The sequence below is a fragment of the Paralichthys olivaceus genome, chromosome 2, assembly GCF_024713975.1.
Source record: "Paralichthys olivaceus isolate ysfri-2021 chromosome 2, ASM2471397v2, whole genome shotgun sequence".
In the NCBI taxonomy this organism is placed as follows: domain Eukaryota; kingdom Metazoa; phylum Chordata; class Actinopteri; order Pleuronectiformes; family Paralichthyidae; genus Paralichthys; species Paralichthys olivaceus.
Window position 1 is genome coordinate 15,313,640 of NC_091094.1, and position 25,734 is coordinate 15,339,373.

General features: G+C 42.2%; 3 protein-coding genes across 6 annotated transcripts; 2 read left to right on the forward strand and 1 right to left on the reverse strand.

Moving 5' to 3' along the window:
• The first annotated feature begins 1,256 nt into the window (after window positions 1-1,256).
• Window positions 1,257-6,090, forward strand: inpp1 (inositol polyphosphate-1-phosphatase). Of its 2 annotated transcripts, none has more exons than XM_020086601.2 (6): window positions 1,257-1,695; window positions 2,802-3,007; window positions 3,091-3,151; window positions 3,957-4,157; window positions 4,246-4,420; window positions 5,124-6,090. In XM_020086601.2, the coding sequence occupies exons 2-6, from the start codon at window positions 2,804-2,806 to the stop codon at window positions 5,620-5,622; spliced, it is 1,140 nt and encodes a 379-aa protein (XP_019942160.2). In that variant the 5' UTR covers window positions 1,257-1,695; window positions 2,802-2,803; the 3' UTR covers window positions 5,623-6,090. The 2 variants fall into 2 exon arrangements, with proteins under 2 accessions (XP_019942160.2, XP_019942161.2); XM_020086602.2 differs by lacking the exon at window positions 1,257-1,695 and adding an exon at window positions 1,710-2,690.
• A 2,001-nt stretch (window positions 6,091-8,091) lies between these two features.
• Window positions 8,092-16,381, reverse strand: dnajc14 (DnaJ (Hsp40) homolog, subfamily C, member 14). Of its 2 annotated transcripts, none has more exons than XM_020086599.2 (7): window positions 16,232-16,381; window positions 13,594-15,030; window positions 13,347-13,453; window positions 12,896-13,015; window positions 12,585-12,745; window positions 12,352-12,454; window positions 8,092-11,472 (listed from the first exon to the last, which is right to left on the reverse strand). In XM_020086599.2, exons 2-7 carry the CDS (start codon window positions 14,806-14,808, stop codon window positions 11,178-11,180), a joined length of 2,001 nt encoding a protein of 666 aa, XP_019942158.2. In that variant the 5' UTR covers window positions 14,809-15,030; window positions 16,232-16,381; the 3' UTR covers window positions 8,092-11,177. The 2 variants fall into 2 exon arrangements, with proteins under 2 accessions (XP_019942158.2, XP_069394144.1); XM_069538043.1 differs by lacking the exon at window positions 16,232-16,381 and adding an exon at window positions 15,269-16,177.
• A 133-nt stretch (window positions 16,382-16,514) lies between these two features.
• nab2 (NGFI-A binding protein 2 (EGR1 binding protein 2)) lies at window positions 16,515-25,472 on the forward strand. Of its 2 annotated transcripts, none has more exons than XM_069538053.1 (8): window positions 16,515-18,227; window positions 18,434-18,532; window positions 18,840-19,739; window positions 19,896-20,065; window positions 20,631-20,682; window positions 20,790-20,904; window positions 21,047-21,232; window positions 23,713-25,472. In XM_069538053.1, the coding sequence occupies exons 3-8, from the start codon at window positions 18,849-18,851 to the stop codon at window positions 23,808-23,810; spliced, it is 1,512 nt and encodes a 503-aa protein (XP_069394154.1). In that variant the 5' UTR covers window positions 16,515-18,227; window positions 18,434-18,532; window positions 18,840-18,848; the 3' UTR covers window positions 23,811-25,472. The 2 variants fall into 2 exon arrangements, with proteins under 2 accessions (XP_069394154.1, XP_019942159.1); XM_020086600.2 differs by having other exon boundaries at window positions 19,932-20,065.
• The last annotated feature ends 262 nt before the right edge of the window (window positions 25,473-25,734 follow it).

A 25,734-nucleotide genomic window follows, 5' to 3' on the forward strand; every position in this document is an offset into this window, starting at 1 on the left:
AAAGCATCTAGAAGCATCTTTAATTGGAACCCATACAAAACAAGATAATTTACATAATTTATTACAGAAGACATTTGGCTTGTGTCATGCCTTTAATGGCCTTTAAAATTGCTAAAAGCACTCATCAGTGTGTTTGTGGTGTAGCTATTTGTGGAAGAGAGATTGTGGTTGGTTTCCTGAAAGGATCCTACACTATTAAAGAGTTCTAAAGTACGGTCCCTGGAGTCGAGACACGTCGACTCAGCTTTTCAGACAACAATACATTTCAGAAAATAAAGGGTTCACCATCAATATACAACATTTTGGAAAGCACGACATATCAGAAAACACAATTAGAAAGAAACACATTTCAGAAAACAAAAAAATGTTTTATTATTTATTTATATTTTACAATATATAAGCCAATCAGGCAGCTGCTTAGGACCCCACAGCCCCCAGGGAGGCCCCATAGTCATACATCTTTCACTTTAGGGTGGCCAATGTGTTGTTTGCTACTGAGACTATAGGGCCACAAGTGAAGACCATCGCGTATGTCTGATCCAAAATTGGCAGCAATGACATTAGTATGTATACAATACAGGGGCCCCTGGCATAGGCAAATTTGCGGGTTGGACAATAAAAATAATGATATTAGTTAATGTAATATTTACTAAATGAAGAACATCTCAACAAAGTATTTGTTCTTTAAAAGTGTACTTTTAAAGAATTGTTCATGGGTCCTGCCTGTTAGTAAGGCCTTTTTTAAAGTGACACATTCGTTTTCTACATCAAATGTGTGTACATGAAGATTTAAACAATGAATGACTTTATGCATGATTCAATTGTTATGATGAAGACAATCATTTTAACTATTTGGCTTCAGATGAATAATAGTTGTATGAGCAATTAAAAGCTGCTCTTTCCACTGCGAGGCAGGTCCCCCACACTAATCCTGCCCAGGGCCCCAGATGTACAGTTCCAGCCCTGCATTTAGAGGGTGTATACCCATACTGTATACTGACACAAGATATGAGAGGAAGTGAATAGCATTGGTTATAAAGAATACATGAGGAGTCTGAAGTTCTAATTTGCAATAGAACACACCTCATTCTCCTTATTTCTCTCCTTTATATTTATCAGTCAATGACATTTATATTATACATCCTTTTTTTGACATTTTATCTAACTAATTTTTACTTATCTGCATGTATGTTTATTTAACTGTGCCGTCACTTCAGCTGTTGTGTTGCTGTTTGTGTGTTGAGCACATATCTGCAATGAAAAAAACACAAGTGCATGCCTGACAGAATAAGGTTATTTGTCAGAAAGTCTGAATTTCCTGTCCTTGACGAGTGCTGCAGCTACCATGCTTTAGGTAGCAGAAGCCGCTTCCTGAACGCACCATGGCGGCTCCACTTCCTGTTGACCGCTCCCTGTGGAACACACCGTGCGCTCCCCGGTGACGCAACCGGCGGGACCTTGTGTGTGTCGGCCGTGTTGTGCAGCCCCTCCCCCGCGTAGGAAACGCGCACTGACGTAGAGAAACCAGCGCAGACTGATCCGTGGTTTCAACTAAAATCCCCGATACCTCCGGCTGTTCGCAGAAACCTAACGCCCTGCCCCGGTCCCGCCGCGTCAAACTACCCCTCTGAGGCGACTGCAGGGCGGCGAGCAGAGACACAGCTACCGGGAGGCACAGAGGAGACGCGGTGTTCGGTGAGATCGTCACTTTTCTCTCAGACGCTGACATTCCTTTGCTGCGCGGTGTATCCTCATGCTAAGCTAAACATCTGGGACGTCACGAGCAGTAGGAGCACATCTGGCTGCAGTCAAGGGACCACAGTTTAATCATCTGTGTTAAAAGTCTATTTATTTCATTGAGGCCCGTCTTTCCCACAGACACTGAAGTATTCCTACTCTTTTATTTCTGATTTTTGGTGTTTTCTCCTTCTCTCATTATTTCCCTCACACTTGTGTTTCTGAGTTTAGCACACTCTCTGGACTTTGCAGTGTTTTATGGATGCACCATTTGACTATAGCAGAGATACTGTGTGGTTCACATATGCAAAGATCTGGAAACCACATCCCTCCCCCACGCTCTTGTTTTTTTTCAAGATATGTCCTGTTTTCATTTTGAGGCTATAATTAACTCAGTGTGTGATGACCTGCCTCGTCTTTTTTTCACTCCACCACAGGAGCAGTTTTTGACTAAACCCTCACGTAGAGTTCAAAAATTATATCAAGATTAAAAAAGTTAGCTGTCAGTCTTTGGATTATTAGCAGGACAAATGTCACATTATTGTTTCTTATAAGTTTAAAGACTCCTGGCTGAAGGTTGCTGTCTGTGAATTTGTTACTTATACACCTCTTAATACATCTTTTAATAATAATAATTAAAACTGTGAAGAGCTCTGAGTGGTCATCAAGACTAGAAACAGTAAAATACAGACCATGTAATATTGTGTGTGGCTTAAATTATACCTGACTGAAATTATGTTAATACCAGAGACAGGGTGGCAACTCTAAACACAAAAATAAAACATCTAATCAGTGGCGTGCCTGCAAAGACCTGATACCTCTCAGGTCAAACATATGTTTTGGTCAGGCATCACAATGTTAAAGGTATTAAATGGTGTTATAGTTGTTGTTTTAAACTCTTTTTCATGAACACAGAACGAAAAACACTGGATAAACAGCAAAACAAATCTGAGGTAGATCAATTCTACCTCCTCGCTATGCTTTCACGATGCCTAAGCAATATATCAATATTGTCATGATGCTATTGCTGAAAATAATATTGTGATTATTCTCTCTCTGCGCAGGCATGGCTGAGCTGCTGAGGCTGTTGCTGCGTGTGGCTGAGAAAGCGGCTAACGTGGCCCGGGTGTGCAGGCAGGAGGCTCCGCTGTTTCAGCTCCTCGTGCAAGAGAAGAAGGGAGATGACAAGAACAAGAAGTTCGTCCAGGACTTCAAGACGCTCGCCGACGTGGTGATTCAGGAGATGATCCGACATGACGTGGGCACTCAGGTAGGAGAGGTCACTGCATACGTATGGACTCTACAGTGGATGATGAACTGCTTTTTAATGGTCTGTTCCGTTCTTTTTTGCAGTTTCCTGAAATGGTTGGCTTCATTCATGGGGAGGAGTCCAACAAGTTTGAGAATGGGCTTGGTAATTATTTAATATTACACATAACATACACACAACAAACCACATGCATGAAGCTGTGTTAGGGCTCGTATGGGGATATTAACAGTGCCACACAGCATCGGGTCCTGACATTTGAGAAGCTGGAACCAGAGAATCTTTAGCTGTTTTGTTTTAGTTCTTGATGATATCACAAATTCCTCAGCGAGATTGTGATTGATCAAATTAAATGAACAGACACAGAGAATATGGGGCCAGGCGTGGTTCCACTGTAGGAGTTCTGACTCTGAGTGTAGAGGTAAATAATAGTAATCACCTCACCTTCATAGTAGAACACTAACTGAGAACACTAAGAAAGGCTAAACATACACTTGGGCTCATGATCAATACTTTAAGGTCCAGTGTGTAAGATTTAGGTGAAAGGGAACTATTGGCAGAAATTTAATGTAGAATAATCCTCATGATGTTTTCACTAGTTTATTTCATAAAAGACTCTTTATATTTAAATACTTTATATTAATTTTGAGGGGGTCCTCTCTACGGAGGCCGCCATGTTTTTTACATTAGTCCAGACTGGACAAACTAAACACCTTTTGAGTTTTTATGACAACTGAAGCTACCACAGGTTCTTTTTCATGTTTGGAAGGAGAGGGTGAGGTGAGGGGTGTTCAGCTGCAACATGCAACTTCAACACTAGATATCACGACATTTTACACACTGTACCTTCAAGCCTCAGAGTGTAAGAATCATGTAACATGTGTGTCACAGCATGCAAACATTTACTAATTTGCATTAAAGAAATGAGGTGTCACTGACTGTGTGTCTGTAGGAGAGAGCGTGATTGTCACAGTGTGCGGTACGGAGGAGGAGACTGCGGCGCTGCTCGCCACGGTGCTGGACGGCGACCGCACGGCTGCGTCTCTGCTTGCTCGAGCCATCCACCAAAACCGTGCGACCACTGACGCCAGCACAGATGGTCTGACGGTGCCCCTCAGCCCCTCTGAGCTCGGCATCTGGATCGACCCCATAGGTGAAGGGCTCGGCGCCGTGAATATTTCTAAACATCTGATCTCAGATCTTACTGAGAACTAATCGTCTCTGTTTACTTTTTAATTAAGATGCCACCAGTCAGTACATAGAGGGCCGAGAAGAGGTGCTGGAGGAGGGTCACCTGTCTCCCTCAGGTCTGCATTGTGCTTTGGTTCTGATCGGGGTATACCTCCGGAGCACAGGCGAGCCCGTCATGGGTGTCATCAACCAGCCGTTCAACTACAAAGATCCCTCAGATGGACGGTGGGTAAAGAAAGTTGTACATTGTGAAAGCGCACAAAGGTATAGGCGCCCTTCTTCTCAAAATTGAATTTAGATGTTACCTTTACTGACTTGTTAGGGGCAGGTTAAGGTAACATCTAGTGGTAAAAGTCTCAAAAAGCTCTCCTCTAAAGCCTCCTTTAAAGAATTAACTGAGGATTCGAAAATGAAGCCTGACAAAGATCAAGAACACTGCTGGGCAGAAATACAAAGCAAGATGTGAAGGCACGAAGGTTTATCTGATCATCTGTTTATGTCTGTCTATTTTGTTTACTCTTACTTTATGTACTGTTCCCTTTCCGTCTTTGTGTCTGGACCTTTTTCTTCACCTCACGCAGCCAGAACTCTACCTGCAAGTCTTAAAACATTTGGAGATGAGTCTGACCAGGTACCCTACATGTCAGGACAGTCATTAAACTGTGGGGAGTGTTTAGATGAGGAGGTGACTCACTCCAGAACCTTATGAACAGCTACATGAAGAAGTTGATGTTGGTGGATAGTTGATCGACATGTTTTTCCAGGAGGAGCTCAGTGAGTAGGTGCTGTGCTCCTGTCAGGTTCATGAGGTTGTTCGAGTGAAGGGAGGAACTCTCAGTCATCTTCAGTATCCTTCTGCATTTTAATTGTGTGTCTCGTCTCTGAAGTGGAACGTTCTCACCTTTCCACTCCGTGCTTGTGTTCACAGCTGGAGGGGGAAACACTTCTGGGGCGTCTCCTTCGGCGACGTCAACATCTGCTCGCTGTCGCGGCCCAAATGTAGATCAGAAAAGGGAGGAGGCCTCTCAGCGGTGCTGAGCTCCAGTGAGAAGCAGGTGGTGAAGGAATCCTTGACTTCACTGTGTGGCCCTGAGAAGCTCATGTATGCCTCCGGAGCTGGCTACAAGATCCTGTGTGTCATCCAGGGCCTCGCTGACGTCTACGTCCTCTCAGAGGGAAGCACCTTTAAGTGGGACTCCTGTGCTCCCCACGCCCTGCTCCGAGCCCTCGGAGGGGGAGTGGTGGACCTGAGTAAGAGTCTGCAGTCTGCCTCTGAAGCAAAGGATGACCAGACAGAACTGACCTATCACCAGTCTCAGACTGGGTGTAGAGGAGCCGACCGCTGGGCCAACCAAGGAGGCCTGGTGGCGTATCGAGACTGTTCTCAGCTCCACAGCATCATCGCAGCTCTGAAAGGCAAGTTGTAGAGTGGAGGTGATCATCAAACACTGAAGCAGTTATTGTCACATATATGAGCATATAAATGTTTTTCTATGATAGAGAAGAGGTTGTCTGTGAAGGATGAAATATTTTAATTATAAGTAATACTTTTATTTTTAACCAGATATAAACATATATATGTATGTATATATATATGTATATGTATATATATATATATATATATATATATATATATATATATATATATATATAAGTGTATATTTTACTTAAGTCTGGGCCAAATAATATTCACAAATATTGTTTTGTTTTTAGTCATTATCAGAAGATTTGCCCCATTTGGATGGAAAACAATTAGCAGAAGAAATCATGAATAATTCTAATTTATTTAGAAACGATCCTGACATGATGTAAGAAAAAGTGATTGGAAAGCAAAAAACCTGTGTTGTACAAGAATTCTGTTGTTCTGTTGGAATTAAACATGTCAGTTCAATCAGGAGTGACTTCAGTTGAAAAATCTTTCCAGGGGAAAGTGATGTGATATGAATGAGTCAATTTGGTGCTGAGACCCCTCATGATGTCATCATGATTGACAGGGCCGAGGCTGTGCATAGTGAAGGAAATCCCCCCCGAGGTCTAAACACTGGTGGTGGTTGGCAGGAGGTTGAGGATTTGAGTGAATATGAAAAATCTAGTTTTGCTCTTGAGAAACTATTCCAACATGCAGGAAAGAGAAACATGAATGCTCCAGCTCTGTCAGTTAACAAAATCCACTGACTCCACACTCTGGTATGTTGGTGTCAAATGTTTTTATTGGCATCCAAACAGGAAAATGACAGCGTTTGGGAACCACTGATTGATGTCTTACCAGACTGGTGTAACATGGGACAGGACAATGGCGGACACAAAGTTATATTTACTAGAATCTGTTTCACACCCATGAGCGACAAGTCTCAGATCCATCACAGTGTGGTCCAGTAACTTCCTCTGTGCAGCGACAAACTGAACGTTATTTGTGAATTATGTAAAGCTTTGACCTGACATGCATTTATTAAACTTCTGCTTCGCTTTGTAACCATTTGTTTCCATGTCGCTTAAAGAGAAGTTGTCAGAGTTGGGATGAGCTTAACTGCTCACTGCTGGACAGCGGAGGAACGCTTCAGTGCCAGAGGAAAAGGAAACAAGGAGTCACAAAGACCCTGTTCAGACCTGGTAGTAACGATCACAAGTTCAGATCTGAACCCTGAACTTGCCCAAATGTGTCCTGAATGTGTCCAGAGATCTGATCTCAGACCACATTCAGAGGTGGTCTGAGACATACATGGCGTCATTCTTTTCACTGTGTGTCATGTTCACACAGGACCTGAAGGACCGCCCACTCAGCTGACGTCTCTGACCTGCAGCAGTTTCACTATGCGCCCAACTTATTTTTACGCTTCTCAGTGACTATACGCTGAATTGTTTGTAGCCACAGCCACAATATGAATAGTGATCACCACATAATGATTGGCACAGCTGTAGCTCAGGAGGAGGAGTGGGTCGCCCCTAACAAAAGGGTTGGTAGTTCGATCCCCAGCACCTCCAGTCTGCTTTCAGAATTGACGTTGGATAAGATACTGAACCTTAATTTACTCCTGGCGGCTGTGCTGACAGTGAATTAATGGTGTTGGATAGAAAAACACCGGATTAATACTCTTCACTTTTCTTTAATAGGAAAAATCTTTCTTCACAGCAAAGCTGCACCAGTTTCGCTCAGCCCATCCTGACTCTCATAGCGACACAAACACAGTGACACCAGACGCCTTTTTAAACTCATTTGGTCTTCACAAAATGAAATAACATGTAATCATTTAATCATGGAGCAGGAAAGTGAGATGGTCACAGGAGAACAGACAAGAAGAGCTGACCAGTTTTAATGAGATTTATATATGAAATTATTCATAAGGATTAACCCCTTGAGGATGTATCATCTGCTTTTCAAACGGGTCCTCGGGACAGATAGTAGTACCAGGTCTGAAAAGGGCCAAAGACCCTCTGACAGGTCCGAGAGATTGTCTTGCACTAAAAAGAGTCTAAATCTAAGTGACATTTTTTCTATCTGATCTATAAAAGGCTTTAATTAGTCATGACAGGGATTGAGACTCAAATCAAACATCGTGCAGGAATCTGCACCTCAGAAACACCGCCTTGTAAGGAGCCGAGCGATTCACATGGCCTGCCCTCTCTCCTCGGCCATAGCACCGTTAGTTATAAGGTCAGAGAATGGAAAAGCCATATGAGGTAAAGCAGTGACACAAAGAGCCCTTTTCACTTTCAGTGGGTTTAGAGTAAAATGAAACATGAGGCTAATTTGAAGTATGGGACCTCTACAGGCTCACAGGCTGCTCTGAGGGAGACACGTGTAACCTTTCTGTGTATATCATATCATACCTTACTGTATGTTTGAATGTTTTTTAACTTTGAACTGTGATGTTAAGTAATTGAAAAGAGAACAAACATTGTGCATATAGGAAATCATCTTTATTTTGAAAACCAGAGAAAGCGGGGGAACGAAACCCAACAGCGATATTTTTAAAACTGTTTGCCAGCCAGGGAACTCCAGATTATTCCCTACTAAAAAACCCTGATGATTGTCAGATATTTTTTTGCAATACCTCTGCATATTCTGTTTGAAAACTTGAAAAGAAAAAAAAATCTGAAGGGCTCTTCCTTTGACTTCTTGGACTTTGAACAACTACCGTTAACATACAGCACTGTACATTCTCAAGTCAAGGTGGACATCTGGAAGCAAGCGTCCAGTTTCCGAGACATGGACAAACACAGTATATTGTGATCTTTAAATCAGTTTTCTGAAAAGGTGGATAAGAACTTAACCCCTTAAAAATTGCAGGGGAATCTGGAACAAATGCAACAAATTTTTAAAAGCATTTCTGTAGATTTTTGTTTGATAATTTAATATTCAACTGACATCTTTGAAAATCAGATTGTTACCTCTCATGGTCTTGGTTTGGCTCTGATCTGCCTTCACACTATTAAATATTTTTACGAGAATAGACTTAATTCATGACTATTTTACTCTCAATCTGTGAGACGAGAATCACTTGAGTTTAAAGTAAATCAATCCAAGTCCGGGAAGCTGGCCGGATGTACAAAAGGAAAAAGAAGTGACACGTGAAGAAACATGTGGTAAACGTAGCGTCCTCCTTCAACGAACTCGGACAATATCTGCAACAAAGGCTCCTCATTTGAGGCGACCACACAAACCAACTAAAACAGTTCACATACTTGGGCTTCTCCAGAGTGGAAAATGAAGCGTCATGGTCGTATAAATCAAACGCACTTTTCCAAAACGAAAACTTCTAATCATTCACTTTCTACCAAATAATATCTCAGCGTGCTACACCTCCCACTCAGATGCAGCTGGAGGAGTCTGCGTATGTTAGACCACTGATGACTGTTCAAAAACACCCTGTGATGTTTTTACAGGGGTGGGTGTGCAAATTAACACAAAAGAAGAAAAAAAACTGAACATGGTATTTCTCATCAATTGTCAATTATCAAAAATACCTTTTGTCAAATGTCTTACATCACTAAAGTCTCATGATCTTCACATATCAGGTGTAAACAATAACAGCTCCTAAATTTACCTGTGATGAAGATTAAAGTGTCATTTGAAACCAAACACAAGGTACAACCCCTTACTTAGTGCCCATGTTGCGTACAGTAACACTGGGAATATTAGGAAGAGATCAGTTGTTATGGTTCAGATTAGATTTACAGTGAAAAGTGTGACCTTGACATTTTGAAATCTGTCTTTAAACATGTCAACACAGCACTTACAGGTCAGGAGGTTAATATTAATTATAAACTACCAGGAGCCACGGAGAATATATCAGCATGAAAACAAATGTTGTCTCAGGTTTTTCATTTACAGTGATTGTTTTTTTTTAACTGACTTTTCTGTCATCCGTCATTGAATTGCACTTGCTGCAAAAAATATAGAAAGCCTGAAATGTTTAACAACTTCATGAATCAATGCAGATTCTAAATGTTTTTTACTACTGCATTTTTACTGTGTAGCTCAAGAACAAAAGTCTCTGTTGAGAATTTACGTAAAGGCCACTTTGCTTCGATATTAGGTAATAAGCGTGTCTGATTTTAAATTAGAACATACATCTAAGACTCAGGTAGTTGTTACCTGTTGTATATTTTGATGTATTGAAGTGTTTTCAACAGGCTACACAGTGGATCAACAGGGGGCAGTATACATCTATTCTGTGGTCTTTTAAACTACTGTAGATACAGTATAATCAACATTTCAAAATGTCAAGGTGTCACCAATTAAGTTTTATACACCATTAACTGCGTGGTGATTATAATCCTAATCTGGGTCTGAGAAAATACACATCAGGCAGATTCATCATGTTTAAATCAGTGGGTCTGAAAACAAATAAAGCCAATTTGTTATTTTCATTCCATCACGTCCAGATTTCACATCTTGACAGCATCACAGGTTCATGTTCACTTAATCTAACTGGGCCGGTTGACATGTTTAAATGTAACCCTGAAAAAAAACCTAATGTTATGAGTGTTCCTTCGTGAAGGATGTGATTCTCTGGTCAAATCCACGCACACATCAGCATCAGCTCTAACACAACTTCTTCTGGGTGAGTGGATACAGGGTGTGACTGTGACTCTGATCTTCATAAAGCAGTAACAGGACTGTTTCAAAAACATTTAACCATTGAACCTGACCCAAAAATTAGATTTTCATTTCAGCAAATGTTACCATAGGAAAAAAATGTATCAGTTTTAAGAGGAAATTTCCTGTTAAAAATAATAATAATGATACGAAAATAAAAAAGAAACACTGGTCGTCCCAGTAGATTTGACTTCCATTGAGCCATTCAAACTTAAAGTGTTTTCTGCCTGTGTGCCGACTACCAGAGAACCACATTGAGTTCTCAAATTGCTGTTTTTGTAAATTTAGTTAAGATGTGTTGGAATCATTGATGAAGATTCTGGGATCTACATGCCACTAACGTTAGTAACACTGACGCAGTGATGTTGCTCTGCTCCTTCTCTTCTTCATGTCAGTTTTCCTGATCCATTTTTCAGTCCAACTGACTGCGACCTTCACCAGCAGTCTAAAGTTGATGTATTTAACTAACTGTATTGAAAACATGAATAACACAACTGAAAGAAGATAAGTGTGCTAAAATGCAGGTGAGTAAATCATGCGTCGCAGGATTTGGCAGGAAATTATGAAAGTGTTTTGTTACAGCATCCTGTAAAGGATTTCAATGCCAAGGCTACAGTTGTCTTAAAGACCAACAGAAAAGAGGTTAAAATGAGAGGTAAAGCACCGTCACTGCCACCTCTTCAGCCGTCCTTCAATACTGTATTCAGTCCAAACACACTCCTCTTCATGAGCCAGTCTCTTTCTCCTCTGGCTGATCCTTACCCACATTCATCTCCTTCAGTCCAGATCTTGGCAGGCCAACAGGCAGGCAATAGACAAACATGGCCATTATTTATTGTGTCCCTGTGTTGCTTTATTGATACCGTGAGAAGTGAACAGTCTTCACCTCTGGAAGGGTTTCCGGACCTTCTTCCTCCTCCTGGGGGGTTTGCCGCTTTCAGCCCAAGTTTCGCTGGGCTCTGGCCGTGGACCCCCCGGCATGTGGAAGCCTGTCTGGCCTGGGGGAGGGGAGAACGGCGGAACTCCAGCACCAGGCGGTGGTTGATGAGGGGAACCTGAGGGGAAGAAGCCCCCGTTGGCAGCCATGTCATTAGGAGGTCCTCCTTTGAAGATGCGGTTGAAGAAGTCCTGCAAGTCAGCGGGATTGGTTGGACCTGTGGCGTTCTCCGAGGTCGTCCTGAAAGGAAAAGTTAAAATGTTCAGAGATCTTGAGCTAAAGTTGATTTTTTGCTTTTGTAGATGTCGTGTTATAACTGCATATGAGCAGCCACAGGTAAAGAAATCAGCTGTGAGATGATGGTGATGATCAATTTGAACATAAAGTGTATCTTTGTTGAAATACAAACTCTACACGTTTATTGTTTGTTAATATGATCATAACAGTGCATAACACATGGGGGGTTCCTATACAGCATTTTAATGACACTGGTGGCTTCTGCAGCATACACCAATGGCTGCTGGGGGTGCTGATGCACTGAGAGGGACAAAAGAAGACTAAATACACTGGTTGGGAGAGCCAGCTCGATCTTGGACTGCCCTCTGGATTCCACTGAGGAAGTGGGTGAGAGGAGGATGTTAGCAAAGCTGAATTCCATCATGGACACTACACAACACTGTGGGGGCCCTGAGCAGCTCTTTCAGCAGCAGACTGCTTTACACACAGTGCGAGAAGGACTTTTCCACAGGTTCTTCATTCCCACTGATGTCAGACTCATTCTGATCATTCTGACACAACACCATCCAGAATGAAAAATAAATACTAAACTGGTTTTTCTCATGTCACTCTGCTATTATGGACTATTTCTAATACACATTAGTGTCCTCTGCACATGACCTGTATTATACCATTTATTGTGTACCTTTCTATATTTATACTACATTGGATACTTCTGTGAATTTATATTTATATATACATATATATATATATATATATGTTAATTTCTTTTTAAAGAAAGGTAGGAGAAGAGGGAGAAAAAGTACAAGAGGAGGAGAACCACCCCACTGACTCCCCATATACATTAAATATTAAGCACTTATTTCACCCAAGGGCACATACCTGTGTCGTGTGGGATTGCTGTTGGTCTTTGAACCAAAGGAGATGTGATAGGGCACACGGTGAGTGTCAGGAGAAATGACTATTCTTTGACAACCTGCCCACTCTGAAACAGAGACAGAAAACATATACTCAAAGACATTCTTGACCTTGTAGAGGCATTAAAGGGACACATGCTGATAATTGTGTACATGAGCTTAGGAAACATGATCTGTAAATAAAATCCTGATGATCACCTGTTATATCATAGACCTTGCCGTCCATACAGGCAAAATATGTGATGCGAAGGCCCAACATGCTTGACTCGGCCCATAGGTCCCCCTCCTCAGCACTATGGTAACGACTGCATTCAGCACAGAACCGGGCCTCAGCCACTTCACGATCCATCTCGAACCGCCTGCAGGCGTGCGCACACACACATACACACAGGTCATGAAGGAAACAACTGTGGAGAACAGTCTGCTGTGGCATACACAAAGATTAAACTGAGGAGATGATTCAGCTGCGACTGCAGATAATCTGATATATATGATGTGTAGAGACGTACTTGTGTTTGCCTTCACACTTGGTGCACATCATGGTGTTCATGGCTTCCTTCAGGTCATCCTGCAGTTTAGTGAGAAACTCGTTCATGGACTTGGAGAGCTCGGTTGCTGCCATGCGTTTCCTGTGTGAGAATTAAACAGATTGGTCGGTGCTGTGCTACATTACAGGCCGCTGATGTTTATTTTTATTATCACTTTTATTTGACTTTGAAATCTAAAGTGCAGGAGATTTTCTTGAAAGCAAAGGAGAGTGTTCACTGTGATGATCATTCACTCTACAATAGTTAACAAGATGATAATTTTCTATTCTATTGTTATTAAAACTGTACTAGAGGAGGAAATATTTTAGATTATTAGGTAAAAGATGAAAAAACATTTACTTAATGCAGTAAATGTTTCGAAAGATCTGTTTTTATTTTGCTTCTATGATGACCAAGTTTTCAGCATACTCACAACTCATACTCTCGTCGTGTCTCTGGGTTACTGACAATATCCCAGGCAGCCCTCAATACTTTGAACGCCTCTCCAGCTCGTGGGTGTTTATTTTTGTCTGGATGGACCTGAAAGAGAAAGGGCAGAGGAAAAGGTTACATGAGGAAAAAAAACTTTCAGCCTCAGATGCAGTTTATTAGTCATTATTTCAGACATCAAACCATAACATTTTCCACTTTTCACTCAGCCACAGGTAGCTCACACAAACCTGGACAGCCAGCTGTCTGTAGGCCTTCTTCAGCTCAGCCTCAGAGGCGTGTACCTCCACACCAAGCACTGTAAAGGGGTCAAGCTCGTTCTCCGGTATCTCAGCTAAGGCCAGCAGTCTCTCCAGCTCCTGGCCCGACTGGCCCCTCCCTGCTCTGCCAGGTGACTCATGTGTGGATGGTGGTGCGTGGGCGTCTTTCCTGAACCGTCTCTGAACTCTCTCCAGCAGGGAAACAACCCGCTTCCAAAACCTTGACTCCTGAAAAGATGTCCAGTAGCGTTTTCCCCGTTCTCCACCAAGTCGGACCACCACACCCTTTACCCATTGGGACCCAAGAATAGCCAAAGCACAGAAAAGTCTGAAACAAGATAAGGCCGCTGTCTTTACCCACTTCCCTGACCTGACAATTTTATCCACCAAATCTACTCCTGTGCATTTAGTCCATTTCAAAATCCGACTAGCATCTGCCTTCATCCCGTGTATATCTGTGATCTTTAAAAGAAGCTGCTGTCCAAAGTTATAAAGTTTCACTCCTCCAGTTTCCACACAGACTCCACAATTGTGAGTTAATGTGACAATAATCTCAATCATCATGTGGACGCAGGAGATGCACCAGAAGCTGAGAGACTCTGACAGCATCTCCTTGAAAGCTAAGATGAGCTGGTTGCCTGTCCGCCTGCGGCTCCGGTTCTGCTGATGGTGGTGGTGATTACGTCTGCGGGTCTGCTTGTGCCGGCCACCGCTGGATATAACATTGCTTTTTTGAAAGGAGGCAAAAGCACTTTGACTGCTCTGCTCTGAAAATGAACCACTGCTCTTCAGTTTGCATCTCCGTCCGCCTCCCAGGCTCCTCCAACCAGACTCTCCATTCATGTGCTGCTCCTTCTCAATATCATCCTCTTCTTGAACCTGCGAGCTTTCAAGATCTGTAGCGCCGTCATTCTCTAACCCATCTGAAGCCTGCTCAGTGTCCTCTTTGGCCTCTGTAGATCCACAATACTCTACTTCATCAATTCCGAAGTCCTGTGGGGTGTCTTGGTTTGGGGTGTCCTGAGATTTGAGACTGGCGGTTGTGTTCTCTTGCTCACAGTCATCATCAGTCTCTCTGTCCTCACACTGACTAGATTTGGTCACTAAGGTGAAATCACCTTTAGGGAGCTCCTCGTCAGTGTCTGTAACTCCATCCATCTCCTTCTCAGCTGCTTCCCTCTCCATGTCCCTTACAGCTGTTTGACTGAAGGGCTGTAAAACTGGAAACTCAAGGAAGGTGATGTCCTAGATCCATAATCAGTGGCAACGTTTCCCCAGACTCTCATGAAAAATGGAGACTGGGGGCTTCTTGGAGCCAGTCTCAGGTCCACCATATCAGCAGCCACTTCCAAGGTTTCAAGAGGGTTTTACAAACCACACAGCTATCATTGTGCATTGGGCTGCTTCCTGAAAGAGAATGAGGTAAAAAATCAGCAGTGATTTATATCACAAACATGACAGATTTTATCCATATCACTAACCACTAAAGAGCAATTAAGTGGAAATTACGCGTGAAGTTTTCAGCTTGATTGATAGAAATTTCAAGAATTCATTTTTATAGTACATTAATAACTCAACTGCATTACCAAACAAAACAGTCAAATATTATCTAACGTCAGCTTCTCCACTGTGATGAACTTCTCACCATTGTAAAGTCATGCTGGCTCAGAAGTGCAGATCAGTCAAAGCAAGACAATTGAAGACGTTACATTGGGGGTTTGCGAATGTAACCATGGTAATGAAGAAGTGTACTGTATAATGAAGGAAAGATGTAGATGGGCAAAAAACAACTAAGTCTGATTTTACTGGTGCTACAAAGAAATATTACCATTATTATGAAATCAGTTCACGACTGTGTGACGTGAAGGCTTCTCTTCAAGTATGACACATGCTGTTCAGTTTATAAAGAGCTGATCCTGATTGACGGAAAAAACTAATGAGAGAATGCCGAATGAGCCCTGACGTGTAGCGGCACCACCACATCTGTCCAAACCTGGTAGAAGTTGATTTACACGCTCAGACACCGCAGATGGTATTAAATCAGGCTGCTTTGAGGTTTGCTAATTCAGTTAGCCAGAGAAACACGGTGTAGCTCCAGAAAACAAACACGAGCAGCAACAACAATCTTCTGACCCTTCAGAGGCGATAAAGGGTAGAAGATAGTTAATCCCATCGCGGTGTCGCCTGTCTGACAATTCCTCGTGTTAGTTGAGCTGCGAAAACAACCGCAGCAGATGTTTAGCAGGCGGCTACTGTTAGCAGGTAGCTTCGCTGTTAGCATGAGAGGAGGCAGGCGGCCAGCTGGACGACAGACAGGGGCTAAAATTAGCTTACACCTGGCTTCCTAACCCGACCGTATCTAACTCGACTAAATAAGGCCTCACACGAGGTTAAAACGACGGCACGGCAGCGACCTGTCAACGCCTGTGGGAAGCTAGCAGCCAACCGAACAGCTAACGGCTAGCTACGAGCAGAAGAACGAGTCGAATGAGCTAATATTTACGACTGACTGTGGCTCTGTCGGGTAACATGAGGCATGTTTATAACACCAGCAAGTAGGAACATGGTTATTCATTATGCACTGAAACAAACTGGATGTCACATATACCTCAGATTACTGTGTAACCTTGTTTGTTCACACACAGCCAAGTGTCGCTGATGTTTTCTTTTTTGTTTTTTTTTGTCCAAGCACTTCTTCTTCTGCTGCTCCTTTTCCTACTTCTTCCTCCTCCTCCTTCCCCTTCTTCGGTCATTTCTCAAAGTGACAAAACAGTAGAGGAGCTCTACTGCCACCTGTTGCTTTGAAAGTTAACATAGATGGATAAATGGATAGATGGATAGATAGAGAGAGAGAGATAGATAGATTCATTGATAGATTGATAGATAGATATGCCAACATGAAAACTTTTATTTTACAGAATAAATAATTAATAAAACACTTACAGATTATACAGTATGTTATATGTTATACTTATATTTTACATAGAAATAAAATGTATACAATTTCTTTTTAAAAATTTAAAAAATAATAGGAACTTATTCCAAGTTATATGCTACGACTAATAACAAGCAGTGCACTTATCCACTTTAAATTCAAGGTGTACCGAGCAGAGATGTGATGTGGGGATTGTAGCCATGCAATAAAATGGACAACAGAAAAAGCTGCACAGTGAAAGCAGCAAGCGGTTTGTAGATGTTGATTCTTGATGTGCATGAGCAGAAAATCCCATAGGAATGTTTGCCACTTCAGGCAATTGTGCAGTACTTCTGGTCTTTTTGCGCCCCCCACAAAATGCACGTGAACCTAAAGTGGCTTGCTTGTAAAATAGCAAAGGTGGCCCAATTATCCAGAAATCAATGTGACTTTTTGGGGGGCAAACATCCAGTGTTCTGGGCAAGGTGTAATCTGGATGTGAAACTTAAGTGGCCCATGTGGTAAATGGCAAATATGGCCCAAATAACATGAAACAAATCCAGGCCACCCTTGGTTGACATTCAGCATTGCCATGGCTCACTTGTGGCCCAGATTTGGTAAACAGGAGTGGACCACCCACGGGCCATCATTCCACGAGGAATGTGGGCTGGATGACAGTGTTTGGTGAGGGCCAAATATGGGAGTTATCTGATCAAATTCAGTTGTACTGTTATTTCAGGAGTTTATTTGTGTCTGTACCCTATAAAGGCCCAGTGTGTAAGATTTAGGTGAAAGGGATCTATTTGCAGCAATTGAATATAAATTAATCTTGGTGATGTTTTCACTAGTGTGTAATCATCTAAAATGAATGAATTGTTCTTTTTTTTTTTTACCCTAGAATGGGCCCTTCATGTTTAAATACTTGAATACATCAGGAGTGGCCGCCATGTTTTTTACAGGAGTCCAAACTGGACACCTTTTGGGTTTTTATGACAACTGAACTCTACCACAGGTTCTCAGTCATGTTTGGAAGGGGAGGCTGAGGTGAGGGGTGCTCAGCTGCAAAATGCAGCTTCACCACTAGATGTCACTAAATTGTACACACTGTTCCTTTAAATTTTTCAAAGAAGAATAACATAAGCAAAGTGCTGTTGTTTCACCTGAACTCTCAGAATAATTTAGGACCACCCACTTTCCACATGAATAAGCCAAGAGAAAAAAACCGAAACTCTTGTTTGGTAGAATCCACATCTGTCACATCTGTTCTCAGCTCTCTGAACAAGCCTAAAGCTCAGTCTTGGTGTGCTGACTTCTGTGGGGGTCTGTTCTGTGATATGGCACAACTCTGGGAACCCCCCCTAAAAAAAAAGCTCCTGCATATAACAGACTGATCTTGAAGACGCAGAGGGTTAACTCCAAGCCCCCACCACCACTACCACCCACATTGTCCAATTTGAAAGCCGCCTCTCTACCGGGAGAGGAAGGCTCTTTTTCGGTCAGATGGCGTGCTGCAGTCCGCCCCCGTCATTCTCCAGCCCACACAAACAGCAAAAAGGCAGCCAGCGACCAATACGGTGCGCCGGAGGAGGATTTCTGCCAGTGATTTCAGACGAGCCACGATACGCAAAGGGGGATTTACTACGCCAATCTGAGCCGGGGAAGCTTGCGGCGATAGCCTATAGGTACCAGGGTAAGAGACGAGGCTGATGCTGACTGATATGTCTTTAAAGGAGTGTTTACTGCGAACATCTGGCTCCCAGCCCATTTTCTTTTTATTATCTGAACTGGAGCGAATCATCCAAGTGTTTCTACTCTATGATCTAAACGTAACGTGGGTTTGTGTGACTGATGAAGCGGCATTAGTTTCAATTTCTTGGTGTGCTTTGTGTTTATCAGTTTTGGCCAGACAGTATCGATCTGTGACATCTGGTTGGAAAGAAATCTTTGCGTAATTACGCCTCTCTCCTCTCTGCGCATCTACCTGGCCTGGATAAGGTAAGAACTGTTACGATATAAGCATAAAATAGTTTTAAAAAATTACAATTATGCACAAATGTTAAGGCTTACAAGGGTTTAAATAAATAAAAAAGGTGTTTACAGAGGTGAAAATACTTTCTAACCTATGTGAAGGATGCTATTCTGCTCCAAAGCATGCATATGAATTGTTATAAATGCTCCATCCAGCTTGAAGAAATTTAAAAACAGATACAGACTATCAGGTGGAGCCCACATGGAAAATAATTCATCAAAATAACTTGTGCATATTCACGTCTTTCCTCTCTCCATGCCCCAAACTTTCCAGTGTTGTGCCATGTCTCTGCCACGCACACTTGGGGAGCTGCAGCTCTATCGGGTTCTGCAAAGGGCCAACCTGCTGGCTTATTATGAAACCTTCATCCAGCAGGGCGGTGACGACGTGCAGCAGCTCTGTGAGGCAGCAGAGGAGGAGTTCCTGGAGATCATGGCCTTAGTTGGCATGGCCACCAAGCCGCTGCATGTGCGTAGGCTGCAGAAGGCCCTCCGAGACTGGGCGGCCAACCCTGCCCTCTTCAACCAGCCTGTCGCTAATGTTCCCCTCGGGGGCATCCCTCTGTTCAAAGTGGACGGTACAGGCTCAAGTGGATCCAGGAATTCTGTGAGTAACGGGCAGCCCGGGTCACCCTGTGAGAGGGAGGATCGGGCATGTCTTACCCCAATGCACAGTGGGAGTCCCAGAAGCCCCTGCTCCCAGGCCTCCCCACAGCCACCAGACACACACTACAGGGAAAAACTGTCACCCATGGACCCGCACTGGCTCAGCCCGGAGCCAGATGGAAACTGTTCAGCATCTGGATTAGAGGAGGAGCCACCCAGCCCACCTCTGCCGTCAACGTGTCCTCCCGGTCCCTCCACATCTCCCAGTCCCTCTGCTTCTGTCGCCCCTGCAGCCCTGTCAGCCTGGCCCGGAGGACAGCTGGACGGGGAGACGGCGAGAGCAGTGGTGGAGAGCGTGGAGAGGCTCCTCAGGACTCTGCCAAGGTCAGATCCTGCGGAGGTGAAGACTCTGCTGAGGATGAACAAGAAGTTGGCAAAGACTGTAGGCCACATCTTCAAAATGGGGTCCCAGGACGTGAACAAGGAAGAGGAGATCCGGAAATACAGCCTCATTTATGGACGCTTCGACTCCAAGAGGAGAGAAGGCAAGCAGCTCACACATCATGAGGTAATGAGCATCAAAACAAGAGCTGAGATGAAGTTTTTCAACATGTTTCATTTACCTGCAATGACTTAATAAAGAATACTTCACTCTATTAACTCAAATGGAGCTTTACACATTTGAAACAAAGATAATCATTTTGTCTGGATGTGATTTCCACAGTGTCCATCCCTCTTTCACTCACTGCTTCCCCTCCAGTTGATCATCAATGAAGCTGCTGCCCAGTTCTGTATGCGCGACAATGCCCTTCTGCTGAGACGAGTGGAGCTCTTTTCATTGGCTCGGCAGGTGGCGAGAAAATGTGCCTACACCTCCACTCTGAAGCATGCAAGGTATGATGCTGCGTGTAGAGAGGAGATATCAGTTCACATTCACCTCACATCACACACACACACACATACACACATACAATACAATACACAAAACCTGTTTGTCAATGTTCATGAAAACCTATTCACACATCTTGAAAGTAAATACCAGCACAAAACAGACCTAATTAAAAATAATTTATACGTATTTTAAAAAATGTATGTTTGTCATTATAACAGCACATCAATTCTAAGATTTGTCTCTTTTCCTCAGATTATAATTTGGTGGGAATTTAATTCCATTTAATTCCAGAGAATATGTTATAATTTCAATAGTTATTGAATTGGAAGAACCTTGAACAATTTATAAAATATACAAAATATCCTCATTACAACTTGGCATTCAAATACTTAGCTAATTCATTTGCAAGTAAATCATTATTTCACTCTCTTTGATCCACTAATTATGTTTCTGTGGACATTTAGTTTACATGTCAGGGTTTTCCTAAATTAATGGAGGAAGATCCTGTTTCCAAGGTCAAGAACTGATCTTTCACATTAAAATGGTTTGGTTGTTTTCCTCCTGCAGGACAAATTCAGATGAGAACAGTGTGTTGCCACAGAAGAGAGCAAGACATGAGGTGAGTCTTTAGATCTACCACCAGTCAACGTCACTCAGTCTGGTGGTACTTAGTTTAAACATCAGTCGCTTGTCAGAAGTGGTTCAATTAACAGTAATGTGTTTTAGGTAATGGTGCCGGAGAGCGTATCATCACTTCTCGGAGTGGAGAGCTCAGAGTCCTTGACCCAGAGAGCAGACGATGACAGTTTATCTGCAGAGAGCCTCGACAGTGTATCACATGGTAAAGACCTCCGATATTCAGTGTATCATAAGAAGTAGTTTTTTTTACTGTAAAACGTCTTCTACCCCAGTAATCCTTCCTGTTTCTATAATAATTCTTGTTGGAAGGCAGCATTCACAACCAGATCTGTCTGTCCTGTTAGACACGGGCTCACAGTGCAACCAGTCTCCTTCCCCTCATCCCCACTCTGACACATCCAACCCCGCCAGCTGGAGTCGCCACCTCATACAGCAGACACTGATGGACGAGGGGCTGCGATTGGCTCGGATGGTGTCTCATGATCGGGCTGGCAAGATCAGCCTAGGGTCAGAAGGGACCCGCTCCTCAGGTGACTTTTTAAATAATGACTTAACCATATTGTGTGTTTAATAATGGACATAGAATAAAAGTATTTCTTTGCAATGTTTGATCATCTTTGTTTGGGTTAGAGGAATCATTTGAAATTCTTTGGAAACACTGTCCATGCTTTGAGTTAGATGAGGTATGAACAAAGCACTGGAGGGCTTTTAGCTTAGCTTAGGACAAGGTCTGGAAGAAGGTGGAAACAGCTAATTTGGACTGTCCAAAAATCAAAATCCAGCTCCTCTAAAGCTCACTTATGTTACATCTTGTTAAATTCCTGTAAAAACAATGTCATGACACTTCAGTATTTTACGGGGTTAATGTGTTGGAATATTTCTTGGCTGGGAGAAGTTTTACACTATGGCCTGAATAAACTAAAGAGATTTGTACATTTTTTGATTTTTAGGGATGCTGCAAGAAAGTAAAAAAAACAAAATAACAAACTATTTTTTAAATTTGGAAATGGATGTAAAGAGACAAGAGTCAAATCAAAAATGACGTAGAGACTCCCTAACCTCCTCCTAACAATGAATATTTTATAGCTCTACAGCTTGAACTCTAATGAGTCACATTCTCTCTGAGGTGACGCCTCCCACCACACACAGCTGAAGTTCACCAGACTGTAAATTAGAGAGGATAGAAGTTAGAAGGGGAAACAGAAGGAGGTGGAGAGTGATATTGGAAAAGAGTGAGAAAGGGAGGGTAGAGAGAGAGAAAGAAGAGAGGGGGTGGTGTTACACTGTTATAGCACTTCTTTAATACTCTTATACTACAGCGTTTGTCTGATGCATCAAGGCTCCTCACGAGAAATAGAAAAAAAGATCTGGGCAAGTTAGTGATTCAGGGCTGCGAGAGTCAGTCGAGGAGATGAAGCGAGGAGAAGCCAGCAAAGACATGAGGGGGCAGGGGAGGAGGTGATGGTGGTGGGGGGTGGGGGGATAGGAAGTACTCTGTGGGCGGCAGAATCGGGCCCCCCTTCTCTCTCTCGGCAGCAACTGACGTCAGAGTGTGTTAGGTGCGTGGGCTGGAGGGCGGGATGGATGGGGCGTGGGGGCGAAGGAGTGGGAGGTAATTGGAGGGGCGTTGCATTGACTCACCAAGCGACAGTGTGCAAAAATAAAAACCTGTGGGCAGTGAAATGGCACAGTGTTTTTTTCATACATCTTCTCCCTCTACCAAAGGAACTGCGGAAATAAAAAAAAGAGAAAGAAACGACATATGTTTCATCTCTGACGTAGATCTCCCTCACAGTGTCTTCTGTGTTTTTTCTCCTCCTCTCAAGTTTCCTGTACGTCTGTCTCTCTCATCAGTGAGAAGTTTCTCTCACTTCCTGTTGACGTCACCGTTTTTCATCTTCCGTTGTTTACCTGCAGATTATCTCTCACATATCATTTGTCATTCTTTTTAACCACAAATACAGAACCTTTAATCCAGTACATTAAACTTACTTGGGTTTATATTTATTTTTTACTGAATATGTGCACTTCAATTTTTGTGGTGTTGAAATTGTTTTACTACATGATTATTAATATCATATTACTGCATTCTGTTAAAACACTTGGACACTGTTCTGAATCAGCAAATGAATAAATGAATAGTCAACAAATTAATATTGTTTGACTCATAAACCAAAGTGAAAAACACTATGAATAATAAGAATCAATAAGAAAATATAAAGATGTGTTTGTTACCTCTGCCAAGGAGGTTTGTTGGTTGGTTTGTTTGTGAACAAGATTACACAAAAACCACCAGACAGATTACCATGAAACTTGGTGGAAGGATGTTGTATAGGTCAGGAAAGAACCCATTACATTTTGGTTTGGATCAGGATCAGGGGGCGGATTTAGTTATGTTTTTTCACTTCCTTGAACATTGTGAGATCGGGCGTCACCGTTTACCTAGAGAATGATTAATGGATCTTGATGAAAAAAATAATCAGGCATGTTAAGAGAACTGATATCCTGGTGCAGCTTGATTGAATTTAAGGGGACTTCTGGGGCTTGGCGATGGTACGTACTCTCTTGTGAGCTGGAATTGTTGACGTAATCACTACCTGATCACCAACCGATAATCAGTAAATCATCTGCAATACTGGCGACTTAATGTTAGTCAACATGGTCTGGTATTAAAAATCATGTTGACTCCATGTTGAAGATGTTCTTGTTAAATTCTACTAACTAATTCTTCAAAGATTAAAACATTGGTTTCATACTGATTACTGTGACTCTTACCTTTATCATCTTGTGCCTTAAACAGTAGCAACAAATGAAAAAATGATTTATAGAAGCATATTAGTTAATTAATTTTATATTCATAATGTTTAAGAGACATTACTTGGAATTTTAGGGTGTCAAGGATTTCCATGTTGAGTTCAGTCTGATATTTAGTTCTCAGTGGTTCTCTATCTAGTACTCGTTCTTTAAGCAGCTCCAATAAGCTCATGTCAAACTTCACATCTCTCCACAGACCATGACAGTAAAGTGGAGAAGCGGGGCTCATTAACAGCATGCAGGAGCAGTAGCCCCTGCATCACCAAAGACAACTCCAATCACCGAGGGAAATGAAAAGTGCTCCGAGGTTATCAGGGAACTCGATGTGCTCAGGCCCAATGCTGAACTCCACTCAGACTTCTGCACAGGCTGTTACTGAGCAGGTTTTCTCCACATGTACTTCACTGACATCACACGCATCTGAGTGACTAGAAAGTCTTTACAGTTCATTTCAGAATTTACCAGTGACTGATCTCATCCACCTGCAGTGACTTCTAAATGCTGTGGATCAAGTTCAACAACGTTTAGTTTTATTAAGTAAATGTTCAGCGGAGTCAATTTTTAGTTTTAGTTTTCAAATTCATGGACTTCGTGTCCTGCGGATTTGATCTTATCGTTTAAAAAGTGATTTTATCAGGAAAAAAAATGATATTTTTGTTCAATGGATCAACCTGTTGTGAGCTGTGCTGTAAATTCCACCTGTTTCAGATGCGATGGTATCGCCACAGCAGGGGGCACTGCAACTTTGGAAATGGACTCTCTGAACTTAAAATTTAGTGCCATGGAGGGAATTTGCAGACTCAGCACGTAATATAATAACAAGACTATAACAACAGTCTCAGCACCTTCAGGAAACACGTCGACATGGTAGTCAAAGATGGTGTTCCTTAGAATCAAAGATAATCTACGTAGATGAAGTAGGAAAACATTTATCAGAGCATGAACACAAACACTGCTGTTAGGTTCAGATGCCTTTTGTCCTTTTTACTGCATCATCTAGCCACCTGTCAGATCAGAAGAGACACCCTGAGATCTATATATACACACAGTATATATATGAAGCCACCAGCTTTCATTTTCTCTCTCACATCCTTCTTCAACAGTATTTTTCCACAAACAGCTGAAATTGTTTGCACGAAAAAACACAATCAACACTTCTGTTTGAGACATTTCATTATTTTAAATGATGTGGAAAATGTAAACAGTTTCTAAACTCAGCAGCAATAGAAAAGAATACAGACACTATATCGATTTCCAGGAGATTGATTTTCACTAATTTCTTTAAACAGAGGAGTTAAGTTTCAGACTCTGGGAGCAGCAGGGCTCAGCATCTTGCTCAAGAACATTTCATCAGGGAGGATGTTTTCTGATGTTGTGCAGCCTTTCGGTGAAACTGCTTTCCGAACTACATTGTGAGATTTACAAAATGATACATTTAAAAACACAGTGTCACAGTATTTAAAAAGATGTGGGGATAAGTATAGATTTTTGATGCAATGTGTTTAGGTGTATCTGACACTTGTGGGCTGTAGCAGTGTGTATTTTGGGATGATTTCTTTAGATTAAGATATTAGCAAGATCAACTTTATGATAGTTTCCTTTTTTTTAAACAATTCTTTTCCCCTCTGAGACTCACAATAACTTTAAAAAGAAAATGACATGCAAAGGTTTACAGAAAGAAATCTCATGGTGCTTGACCTTTGATTCAGCAGCACCTGCAATTCATTTCAACCCATGGCTCTTATAAGGAGGAGTTGAAATGGGCTTAGACAAGGCAAATATTGATAATTGATGAAAAAGGTTTTTGTACTCTCCACCACAGATACAGTATGTCAGTGAGGTACCTTGCTGTGTTTCACCTGCCTGTCTGCTGAGCATTAGTGACCTCAGTTTATTATGTTGCATACAGATAATTTATTTTGTTACATCTCAATAAATGTTATTTTATTGCTTAAAGCGTCTTTGTTGCTTAAAGCTCTGTTTTCCACAATGAATGGTTGTTTTATATTTTTTCTCCTCTGGTGCTCGGGGAACGGGAGCTGCGTCACACAGCCAGCAACACCTCGTCTTGTTTGTTGCACTGACACTTTGCAGCAAGTCTCTATGCTGGTATGACTCACCTGTACCAGTGATGTCACCAGGGCTCTGACACTCACACACACTCACAGACACACACACACACACACACACACACACATACAGCCTTAGAGTTTTACAA